We start from the raw sequence: 12880 nt of genomic DNA on the forward strand, positions 1-12880 counted from the left end.
AGACACGTAGCTGTGAAGAAGAGCTAAATTAGGGAAGGAGCAGAAAATGAGGAGGATGGCCATGAAATATAGTAGCACTGCATACAAAACCTGTCGGCACATCGCATCCTCTCTACGGCTCACCACCGAAGTCGGTGACATTTCTGGACTTGAAAAACAGATGCAAAACTAGGTTGCTGGAATTAGGCAAGGTCTAAATCTCTCTTTTTGTTCAAACGCAGGTTTTAGTGTCTCACTCTTATCTCACATCAGGTTCAGTCTATTATTCAGTGGGTCTCACGTCACACGCGTGTGCGCACGGAGAATTATGGTTTCCTGGTCTTCTGCTCGCTTTCTATTTATTACTGAATACATTGTGCGTCTGGTTTACATTCACAGCCATGTCCTGCGGTGGGAGATAGATTAAGCAGCTTTTGTGGTTCCCGTTTGGGTCACGGGACATAGGCTGAGACAGGCAGGCTTAGCTTTTTTTTTTTTTTAAACAGAGGCTTAACACCCAGAGGAAAGCACTCTTGCAGGATATCAGACTCTAGCTTAATCCCTATCTTGGCATCAAGGGGTATTATATCATACTCAGGTTGGATAAGTATGATGTAATTTTCCATGCTCGTATTTTATCTTAGCATCATATTAAAATCCTGTCATTCTCGTGTTTGCTTTTCCTAAGAGTACTCAAATCATTAATGCATCATGCTGACTCCAGCCTGCAAAAGTTTTTTTTTTTATGATTTTCATGTTTGATTAAGGAGGAGGAAAAATATCTTTGAAAGCATGATTGGAAGAAGAGGACTGACAAAAGCAAGAGGAGTCTAATTACAAAAAGGAAAAGTTCATATAAAAATGCTATAAACTTTCCTCCAAAGGCTCATTTTTATGTTTTATTTCTATGAATGTACCTGTAAAAAACATACCGCAAAAGTTCCACACTAAGCCCTGCACTACCACAACTGCTGTCTCGTGCCTTCCCAGCTGGCCGCCAGGTCCCGGCAGAAACCTTCCACTATCACCCTGGAGCTGGGAGGCAGCGGGATGTCCTGCCAATGGATTTTATCCAAGAGATGCAAGTGTCAATGATGTTTTCCAGAACTTATGGGTGGATTTTACACTGAGAAAAAATAGACTGGAATGTCATTACAATACAATACTGAATCGTTTCCCAATACAATACTGAAATAAGAAGGCATCGAAGAATTTTTCCACTAAACCAGTTATAAAGTTCTCAGATTCAGAGATATTTTTTTGGTACTAGTTTCCAACTTCACATATCAAACACCTTTTTTTAATTCTTCTTATGCTCTCCCTTCTCTTGTATCAGTTTCCCAGTACCTTCCATGATCACCTTCCTTGGACCAGTATCCCAGTACCTTCACAATCACCTTCCTTGGACAAAGGTCCATCTCCAACCTGCCAGTCTGTATTACTCAGAGGTATTTTTAGGGGCTCTCCCAAACCATGCTGACACTCCTCCCAAAAAATCCCAGCCACAATGGGAGAAGTTAAATCAATGGATTTGTCCAGTGAGACAATCTTCCTGCATCAATATATCATCAAGTTGACAAGTCCTTCACAGCTACCAGCTTACCTGCTACTCTAGGAAATAAGAAACCCAACCTTTGTCATGAATAACTTAAAAAGAATTATTATTAAAAACATTTTTAATGTCATTGCACTCATTTCATCATGGGTTAATATGTTCATCCTTACACTGCTCCCTATCTTGCATACATTCCCACTGAAACAGCTCATGCCGTTCCCTGTGCTAGCACGACTCCTGAGGAATAACATGGGAAGTGTCAGCACGCTCCTGCAATCTTCCCCCTCCTTACTCATCCTCCTGTCGTTAGGCGGACATTAATAGGCAAAATGAAGTGTAAAATCTGAAATGAGAACATCTTCTGTGGGTGTTGAGGACCCACCTATTGTATCACAGCTGGTGGTAGACAGGACTTGGAAGAGGACAGACAGGAGACCTGTCATCTCCATCACAGACTAGAGCCTGCCTGCTATTTATTTTTAGAGATGTTTTGCAAGTCCCCATCTATAATATTGTCATATCATACCTGAATATCTGTAATGTGCTGTCGTCATGCTTTTCAGAAAAAAGCACCCAGGTTACAAACTAAACCAACAAAAATCTTGTTAGTGATTTTCTCAAAGTCTCAACTGTGGAGCCATGTGGTTACAAGCATCATCTTCCTAAAGAGATTTCAGTCGAAGCCTTCAGCCTTCTGATTTGAACAGCATGGTTAGAAAATGTCATCTGTAACAAATCAAAAGAAACAAAAAAACCCCCTCTCTTCCTGAAATAAAACTTTTCCAGAAAACGAGTCTGTGGTTCTCGCTTCTCCCCGTGGAGGGAAGGACAGCATGGAGTATCCCTACTGAAAGGTGCTCATGTAGAGCAACCATGAGCCCACCATAAGGAGCTGCAGAAGAAGAGTCATCAGCCAGCCAAATTTGAAGGGTCCAATGACAGCAAAGGTTTCAAACACTTTTTTCAAACAAAAAAGTGTTTTCCTCCACCTATGTTCATCCAGAGTCTGTTCTATCAAAATCATGATCTGTGATCCCATTCAGTCTGTATTTTCACAGTGAAAACAGTGCATAAATAAATTAATAGGTTACTTAGTGGCACAAGAAGTAGATGTGTGACCTGACCTCAGGAGGAACCTGTCGGCTACGTTTAGGGAAATTTGCGCAGCACTTTATAGGCACAATGTACCAGCATTCCTACCGTGAAGTCCAATGCATTGCCAAAAATAGCACCTGAGCATTTATAAGCCAAAACCTGCCTTTCTGTTGGCCCTTCCCAAGCAGAAGACACTATCGTAGAAAAACTTGTTCTGCCAGTGTATCTTTGTCTTCACTACAGGCTCTTTTTTTTTGGCAAGCTTCCTCAAAAAGAAATTATTTCTCATTACTCCTTGGCTGCTACAGCTGCAGAAGCAAAGTCTGTGCAACAGACCCTGACCAGCCACGGAGCTTCTACACCTCCTCCTATGTCAAGCATTGATAAACAGCCTTAGGCTGAGAAGAAATCAGTCTAAATTTATTCAGATTGAGATTATATAGAAAAATCCCACATTCCAAGCAACTGTACCAAAATTACATCCTGCGTGGGAAGAGCTGACTTGCTCATCCAGGAATGGTTTGTTTCCGTTCTTATAAAACTTTTCACATGAGTCTAGCCTAAATTAAGTAGCAAAAGGGACTCTGTGAAATTAAAGCATCTTTTCAGTAATCAGATGTAATTAAAAGAAGCCTTTAAAGAGTCGAGATGGATTTGATGACAGAAAGGGCAGTTGGAGTGAGGAGGTTGATTACAGGCAGAGCAGTCCATAGAAAGTCAGCATTTCCCTTCTTAAAGTCCTTATTTTGGACTCTGCTTAGAAATCTTGAAATCTGAGAGTCTTCCTTTTTTTTCCCAGATACTAGTGTCAAATAACACAGCTAGCACACAAGAATTTCCATGGTGGCACAGAGGAGACAAGTAACCATAACATCTTTGCACATGAGCACTGGGTTCCCAGGATGTTCAGATGTATGTTGTCAACCATGAAGTTCTGTAGGTTTGGGAGATCCTTGTAGGCATGAGCTCCGTTCAGCTGGATCTCAGCATCAAATCCCACGCACTGCTTCGTGGAACTGTTAGGGCATATTATCATGTGAAAAAAAAATCATTGAAACAGGTTAAAAGAAAAAAAAAAAAGACCCAACACTGATGGACTCTGTCTTCCTAATAAAAGAAGGGTGCTGCATCCCATGAAAAAATGCATGTAGGACATCAGTCCGATAAAATCACTAGTCTCATCTAATTCATATTCTGTCACCAAGCACAGCTGTTCCTTGCTTTTTGAAGAGAAAAATGAGAAACCTAATCCCATGAAAAAGTTTCATTTGAAGTTCTACACTGACAGGTTGCCCTCACGTCCTGAAGGAGAGATGCTTGGTTGGCTCTTAAAAGCTTTGTGGGGTTTCAGTTTTATTCTATTAATATTCTTCTGTTAATTCTGAATCACTCATCAATGTACCAGGTCTTCAAAGGAATCCTGCTAAGCTCCTGATGCTAATAACCTGTGGTGACAATGAGTCTCCTAAGCTAATGGGGTTTGGTATAAGTAGGTGCTTCCAGCAGTTTTGCTACTTTCTATTCCATTAAGTGTCCCTGTCCTCATACTTCAGGACTGAGAATTTTCACTCCACTTTCTTCTCTCTATTAGTTGCAACTATGATCTTTTCCTTTGTTTTTTTTTTTTGTTGTTTTGTTTTGTTTTTTTAAACATCTTAGGTAATGTTACGCCATTTGGCCCTGGAATGCCATTCCTTTTCTCTTTATAATGGTCTGAAAAAGGCATTAGATAGTACCACTACTAGTACATAAGCTAATGAAACATCGCTCAGCTCCTTGCCATAATGAAATACTTTTTTCCCCTCATTAAGGTCTGCTCTGCAAGGCTTCTCTATCTTGTGTCTCTGCCAATTAACTGTTACCATGCTGAAAAGTAAATGTTCTCCCCAAGCTCAACCCAGTAACACAGCGCAGTTTATCATCTGAAATAACCAACCATCTTGTGACGGTTCTTTACGAACATGCTGAGTGTCTTGTATTCATCAGCAAGAAATTTATCCCAGGTAAAGGTGGTCACGGTGAAGTGACACTTTATGACATGAAAAAAACAAACAAACAAAAAAAAACCCCAAAACCCCAAACCTAATGGCTTCATGCCACCAGAAGGCAGAGATGTGCCTGCCCCACTGCTCCTGGGCAAAGGTTCCCTCCTCTCCCCCTTTCTCCACACAGTGCAACGCTGGTGTTTACTAGACTTCTACTGAACTTAGCAAAAGGACACAAACCCAACTCTCCTTCCACTCCAAGGACTTTCTCTAGGTTAGCTAATTGAGTCAGCACAGACCCAGGGATGACGAACACCTGAGAAAACGAAAGGACGGAGCAAGGCTGCACAGCCCTCGGCAAAGGCAGACAGAAGACCTGGACTGTCTTCTCCTGCTTTACTGTCACACTAAAAACATGGTTCAATGCTTATTACCCTCTGCTTTTTCTGCACGTAGCAGATTTTCAGGAGCAGGTTAGCAAATCTGACCTGAATTTCATAAACACTTTTCTAACTAATCATTAGCTGATTTCACATGGAACTATAGCTGCACATATTTATGCAGAATAAAAAGCATTTCACAGATTCAGTTGCAACTTGGGTGCTCTGCACACCATCATAGAATAGTTTGATGGTGTCCTTCCATGGCCACGTAACCACCTGCATGTAACACTCATTTGCTAAACAGCATATAGACATTTAAGCAAAGATATGATGGCACATTATATCCTACAAAAGCTTGCAAATAAAAATTTTCAAAATATCTTGGCATTAAATAGAGTTTTAGCAGACCCCAAGAACTAAGGATGCTTAGGGCAGTGCAGAGGGACGTAAAAAAAAATAAAAATGTTTGCATCCCAGGTCTTGCTATCACAACATAGAAGAGTGCCAAAGGGGCAGGAAATAACATGCCTTTTTTTTTTTGTGCTCTACAACATCTGCTTGCAGAGAGCTCCCTGGACATACAACTCAGTCTCTTTCAGTTCCTTTGATTTTTAAGATAGCCATTTTCCACTTACAATTATGAATACACATTCAGTTGAATACAAGACATATTTACGGTGACACTCATTACATCAAACCACCAGCTCCTAACAGCTTTCCAAAATTAAAAGAAGGGAAGAATCAGGTCACTTGTTGCCCAAGAAGTTGTCTCGCATCTTTTATTTCCCTTCTGTTGGGCAATTTCACATCACACTTCTTCCAAAAGTGTGAATTAATTCATTAATTAACCCTTAGGGATAAAACATCCTTGGTTACAAATGGCTGAAAATTATAAAGATCTGTTAAAACAAAGTCTTTCTGCAAAGTCATTTGCTTAAGAAATACCAACAGAACTAAATGAATTGAAAGCATCATGGAAAAATCTGTTTTCTGGGAGGATGTAAAAGAGGATTCACTAACAGATGTATTTACTTTGATAATGAGTTTTTCCTCATCTGATGAAGAACATGGAAAAAATGCGGAGACTGGTAAAAAACAGAGAAGCAGGTGACAGACGCCAGCCTGATAAGCAGAACAAATGGGATGGAAACAAGGTGGGGATGGCTGAGGAGCTCAGACGCAGGTCTCGTCTCTGGCGTGATGGAAAGGGGAAGTGAGAACAACCAGTCAAGATGCTGAATAGATTTGAAAGAGGCATATGACTGTAGTAGCCAAGGCATAAACTAATGGCCTTGGAGCCTTGCAGTAAACTGAGATGGAAAAAAAATGAATTCTTTGAATTATTTAGATAGAAGCAGGAAGACAGATGTGGCCAAGATGGGCAGTTCCTTGCACAGATTAATCTTAAGATGATGCTCAGATTACAAACAGGATCAAGAGAAGGATTTTTAACAACCCCCAAGTTCTCCACAAAGATTTGATTAAAGTGCTCAGCTCCTGCATTGGCTGCATGTTTCCTACCAAACATCAGTCAAGCTGCTTAATATTTAGTGCATCTGTTTTTTTTTTTCTTTTAAATACCTGAATTGTGGCTTATGAAACTTTCTTACCTCAGTAGCAGGACTGCAAAAATGCACACAATAATATATGAAAAAAATGCCCAGAGTCTGGAGTTGAGGGGCACTTGGGGAAGAACAACAGCAACCCTCAATGTGCATTATTATTCTGCTACCATTAAAATCCCATTTTTCCCTATTTCGTCTATGTGCCTGCTATATTTTACCTTATTAGGAAGAATAATACTGTGGCTGCAGAGAGATGCCCAACATTCAAGACAGACCTGAATCAAAATACTCTAATCATCCCAGATACCACTGATGACTCTCTTGCTCCCATAGTCAAATCTTCTCCTTTTGAAAGGCCCTTACCACTGCATTTTATTTGTTAAATTAAGTGAACTTGATACTGCCCTCACCCTGCACAGATACACACTGATTTCTCTGGAAATCCATTAACTGCTGCTAGCTCCATTAATACACCATCTCGCTCCTGATAAAGACATTGGCAGCTGTTCTGGACAACGAACCAAGACCTCTGAACACAACTGCAGCCTTTCATGTCCATGCAGCTTTTTCTCTAAGTTTATCTACAGCATAAAGCTTCTGAACCTTAGCACTAAACCAAATTACGCAGTCATTTCCAACACTGCATTAAAATACCATCCAGCTACTATAAAAGGAAAAATGAATGGTTCCAGGAGGCAGCTCTGTGGCAGACAAGCCAGCGTGGCTCTGAAGATAAGAGGCAGCTGCCAGAGGTAAATATAAGCCTTATTTATGGATGTGCTGTCCTTGCTCATTTAAATTTCGACAACTGCTGGAGATGCAGACTGAGAGCATACACGCAGCTCTCCCCGCAGGGCTGCAGACGCATGGGATCTACAATCAAGCCCACATTTGCCACCAGTGCCACAGCAAGGAGGGATTGCAACTACAAAGCAGCGTTTTTTACCTTCAAAACCAGGTCTCTCCTTAACTGCCACTCCTTAATTTCAGAAATACCAGTAGCTCCGTTAAAACCAAGGTCAGACACAACCTCTTAACAATACACCATGATTTACTGAACAATCAGAAAAACCTGATAGCACATTACAATTTCCAGGGTCTTCCTGAAGAACCACATGCTCATTCCATAATCCTTGTAATACCCTGAGGACAGGCGCTGACTACACACCAAGAAACAGCAGATCGCACCTTGAAATGGGAGCTCAGTTCACAACAGTTTATCTGCTTCTGGCTACGGCCCTGCTTGAGTAGGTGCTGCTATCATACATCTTGTACCATCCTGGGTAAAATAAAGTAAAATAAAATCTGTATGTGCTGGGAAGAACTTGGTCAGCTGAAGATGATGGCACTGGCAACTGCCGGTACGCAGGAGGCAGTGCTTTTGCTTTGTTGGAGTCCTACCTTCTTGTTGGACTTCAATATAACATTTTAACCCATTAACCTGATTTAGGTCCTCCCAGGTCATCCAGCAGAACAGCTGTATGCAGGCAAGACTCAAAAAGTCTTGACTTATTGAAAGAAACACAGAGTTGACAAAGCCAACATTTGTGCCTAACCTAAAAATGGCACGCGACTCATGGGGGCAAAGCCATCAAGAAAAGTCATAAGTAAAGAAGTACAATATGAATAAACAGAGAGGAGATGGTTGCTAAGTGCAGCTGTCTCCTTCAACACTCCAGGCTTCAGGCTGCTAGGATGTCCATCTGCAAGTTGTCCCCACAAGGACAGTTCTGCAGTACCTTTTACCCAAGCATCAAAATGTGCCAGAATCAAATATCCTGTTTTACATAAATTACTGCAAAGATGAATAGAACAAACCCAGGAAGAGAGCCTGATATAAATTTGTAACTGTCATGAAGGAGAATGTTTCAAACGAGGAGTTGCCAAGTGCTCAAACCATTGTTTAAAAAAAAAAAAAGCCCCAAACCACAGGACAGTGTTTCTAATCAGCGTACAATAACAATGCAGTGAGCAAGCATGCAGACAGAGAGGAATGTGGCATCACTGCAAATCCAAAAAAACGCATCCTCTCCGTGCGCTTGTGGAGCTACAGCTTGGGAACATGGAAGAGAAAAGGCTTGACTTGGTATAATAAAGTCCAGTCTCAGCTCTGATGCCTCCAAACCTCTGGAGGAAAGGATTATTCTAGGCCACCTGCATTTCCTCTGCCCATTCAAGACTATTAAGGGGGGGTGCCAATTGTCACGGCAGGACCCTAAGGTTACAGATCTCACAGGAGGCAGGCTGCGATCACAGAGTGATCACATTAGCATTAGCCATTTCATGGAGAGTATTTCTGTGTGAAGTTGTCATCCACATATATTCCAAGACTGTTCGATGAAAGCAATCAGCAAACGTCAGCCCCTGTGCAGAGCACAGAAAGTGAAACAATGCCTGAACCCCTATGGGCAAGTCCAACCACCCATACTGAATACAATACGTGTCTCTCTAGTATGGAGTAGATGCACATAGGAACCTCATCAAAGCTCAAGAACCCATCCCAAATGTAAGATCTCAAGGCTTTTTGCATAAGAGGGTTTATTTCAGATTAAAGCTCCGTACTTCTAACTCCTCACTAATAACCCAAAATTCATAAAGAGGCAGAAGACAACCAAGAAACCCAGCTCCATCAGGAGACACACAATCTCCTCAAAAACAAACTCTCCCGCTATCCTGAGCAATCTCATCAGTGATGTTGGAGGTAGAAGCCCAATGCTACTTACCCCCACTTCACCCATAGAGCCCAATATTTTACTATTTCCACTCACAGTTTAGACAACCGGTTTCAGACCAAGTAAAATTTCTTAGAATTTCTTCTCTTGCTGAGTTTTTGCTCTTCTTTTAATAATGGCTACATTGTGCAGGCTGCCTATATAAAATTGTTCAAAGCCTTGGAAGGCACTTAGCAGATCCAAGCCGCTGCTCTTGATGGTGTAAAAAAGCAAGCACATGCCAAAATGACATTTTACAATTGAGAGCCACTGCCGTACAGTCTTTTCCAGACAAACTCCTCTGAAACTTGCAGTGTATCAACAAGCCATGAAAAAAAATCAAGCATTTCAACATCTGAAAAATAAAGTAGCTGTGACATACATCATTGCTTTATCAGGAAAGGCCGCTGTGTATGAGTTACAGGAGTTGTGGTGGGACAGTCATGTCTGAAAATCCGCAAAACCTTAATCACCCCATCCATTTGAGCCAACTATAATGCTCTTTTGTAAAACACACACGAAGAATAACCAGGCCATTAATTCCCAACAGTGCCAACAGTCCCATTAGTCATGAGTGGGATTATCAGACATCAGTATTCTTTGTAAAGTCCCAAAATGTCAAATGAATCCTACTCTTCCCTCCTGATTCAGATGGATCTGAATAAGTCACTTCTCCTACTCCCCAAGCCAGAGGAAGACCAGGAGAAGACCCCTTATCAGGGTGAGGTTCCAGTTAGGGTATCTCAAATTTTGCTCTAGTATGTCAAGCGTGAGCAAGTCAGTAGTGAACCTGCTACCAGAGAGAGGTCACTGTCGGATAAAATTTGGTGGTCAGGATGCTAATGTTGTAAGGACAGTGAATAAAAAGCATGGGTGGTGCCTATCTTTTCTTAACACAATTCATGGCTTCTTACAAAATGATTTCGTCACAGAGATTACATCAGCCTTTCCCACCAGAGCCTTGTGCTCCTTTGTCTTCCCCCACAGTCACCACACCCTGATCTTTCATTTCTTGTACTAGATATTAGTGACAAACCTTTATAAGTGAATACCTGAGATTTGTGAGCAGAGACATCACCAAAAACGTTTTGGAAAGTACTTGAGAAATTCATGCTCAGCTATTTTAGGTAGCAAGAGGGACTCCTTGATCTCAACAGAAAGAGCATGTAGGTAAGACTGTTTCAAGGTAAGACTGTTCCAAGCTGTTTCAATACAAAAACTGGTAGTCCATATTAAAATATTAGAAGAAATAGTTTAATCCAACCTGTCAAGTTTTGCAGCGAGGTGCTTGAAAGCACATTGCTGCACGTTGTTCCATCACCACAGCTGCTGGGAAGTCACCTCCAGCAGAAGGGTGGTTATAGTTACGTTTTAAGCTTTTCTAGCAATTTCTTAAGTCTGTGCCCAAGATGCAGGAAAAAAGTACAAATATCACATCCATTACAAGTCCATCACAAAGACACAGTAAGAGCATTTGTGTGCCCTTTGTTAGGTGAGATTCAAGCCTTGCACATAGGCAACACTTAACTTTTAAAGATTAAAGCTCAGTAACAGTTACTGAGCTTAAACACACAATCTCAAAAGGGGAGAAAAGATTTTTTTTTTCCCCTGGAAAAAAGGAATAAAAGTATCTACAGCTGACCTAATGACAACACATCGTGTGCTTACTTATTTCTGACACAACAGAATGCTCTCAGAGACATTACTCAAGATGTTGCAAATTCTCATACAACCATATGACAACAAGGGGGAACCAAGGGACCGAACGTGGTGTGATGCCACGCTCAATGTTCTTAACCTGGGGGGGATACAAGAACACTAGATGTAGAAACAGCCAAAACAAGTATTGCAGCAGAATAGAGCTTATATACTTTGGGGAATATAAGAAGAAAACAGAGGTGTTTCTGTTTACCAGCCACAGAATATAATTCAAAATTCCTGGAAACCACATATTTAGAAAAAAAAAAAAACATTTGCTGACATTGTAATCCTGAGACAGACCATAATAGAGAAGTTAAACATTTCATGCAGTGCCAGCCCCATGGTTAGCAGCGGCGCAGACTACGCTCAAGTTTGAGAGCAGCTGATCGAGTTGTGGCTGCTCCAAAGCATCACGCAAGGACCCAGGTTATGCGAGGTCTGAAGAAAAGATAATGGGAATCTCCTACAGAGGATCTCCAGCTTCTCCCATATGACTTCTCCAACCATGACTAATGTAGGCGTTTAGGACCCCACCAAAAATTTTCTGGAGGTCTTAGGTCACCACTCTGCTGTGGGATGAATCAGGGCTACAGTGTAAGGAATGACATATGAAGACTACTACTTATATCATATACACTCAGCAACACACAATTCTGCTTCAGAGAACACTTACACAACTGTCAGTCATTAAAACAGTTAAAGATTATCACAGAATAAAGTGCAAACCTGCTTTCCAGGAATGGCATAGAAGGTAAAGTCAATAATTTTCTAGATTCATACGCATTAGCTTCTCCTACATTATTTCTATGTAAATAAATAAAAACTGAAAGAAACTCTACCAGAGCTGAGTGTACATCTCAATGCATTGAAAACCATCCTAAGAGTTGCCGTTTTAATAATAACCATCAGGTACAGACCTCTGCTAGTTTGTATGGTAAGATCAGCTTCTCTCCTACTGTCACTGTCTTTCTGGTAACCAGGGCCTCAAACAGCATCTCTTCTTTCACCTAAAACAAAAATCTTGATGTTAATGATTATTCTAGGAATAAATTTTTTAAATCTATTTTTTTAATTAAAATTTATAAGTGTAAACATTTTCATAAATATAAAATTTTGAAATTTAATTTTAAAAAAAAAATAAACACTTTTGCCAGCCTTTGCAGAGTTAATGTTCAATGCATAAGAACAAGCTAGCCATTGGGAGGAGACAACTCAGCACATAAATCCAGCATCAGAAATCATACACCACTGTATTCAAGGGAACCTGATTTTCCACATTCAGTCATCATCGCATTTCTAGCAATTTCCCATTGGTTTCCTTCCTTATCAGTACAGGTCCTCCCTCCCACACTTTTTGTTGGCAAAATAAGTCAACTTTCTAATATTGCCAAGATGACATCATACAAATTACTCTACAAATAAGCAAAATAGCGTCATCAGTTTAAGATATCCAAGTGGTGGGGTTTTTTGGTGTTTTTCAGGGTGCGGAGGAATTAAAAGGAGGAAGTAACCCTTTGAAAAGCACCTGATATTTACTCTGCTATTTGCGCCTGATACTTACTCCTTAAAGACATCAGTTCCCAGCAAGGTGACAATCTCTAATCAGCCGTAACAGAAACCAGTTTGCAGAAAAAAAAATCAGTTGTGTAAACACAGACACTTCGGCAAGTAGGTAGATGATGCGGACAAATGAAGCAATACCTGCCATGAATTGTTGGGAGAAAGCCTCTTTTTCAATCAGTTTCAAGTCCCTCTTATTTTGATATACCCTGGAGAAATTCAGAAGCGTGCCCTCTCTACCAGAATAGATAGTGATACGCTTATGTGTAAGTTAGACCTAAACACTTTGAGTCGTTAACTGCTCTTTGCTAAATTTCAGTGTCAAAAAAAGAAATTGTTAGTCTGG

The 12880-nt window shown here is 40.8% G+C and overlaps 1 protein-coding gene across 8 annotated transcripts in view; it reads right to left on the minus strand.

Moving 5' to 3' along the window:
* MYO9A (myosin IXA) overlaps nucleotides 1-12880 on the minus strand; it is a 186014-nt gene that overhangs the window by 84757 nt on the left and 88377 nt on the right. For all 8 annotated transcript variants that reach the window (XM_087743837.1, XM_087743839.1, XM_087743835.1 and 5 more), the window contains exon 9: nucleotides 11892-11981. In XM_087743837.1, the coding sequence (XP_087599963.1) occupies nucleotides 11892-11981 (90 nt within the window). The remainder of the gene's footprint in view (nucleotides 1-11891; nucleotides 11982-12880) is intronic.

This window comes from Nipponia nippon, unplaced genomic scaffold, assembly GCF_047370975.1.
Source record: "Nipponia nippon isolate SJK-2023a ecotype South Korea unplaced genomic scaffold, ASM4737097v1 scaffold_9, whole genome shotgun sequence".
In the NCBI taxonomy this organism is placed as follows: domain Eukaryota; kingdom Metazoa; phylum Chordata; class Aves; order Pelecaniformes; family Threskiornithidae; genus Nipponia; species Nipponia nippon.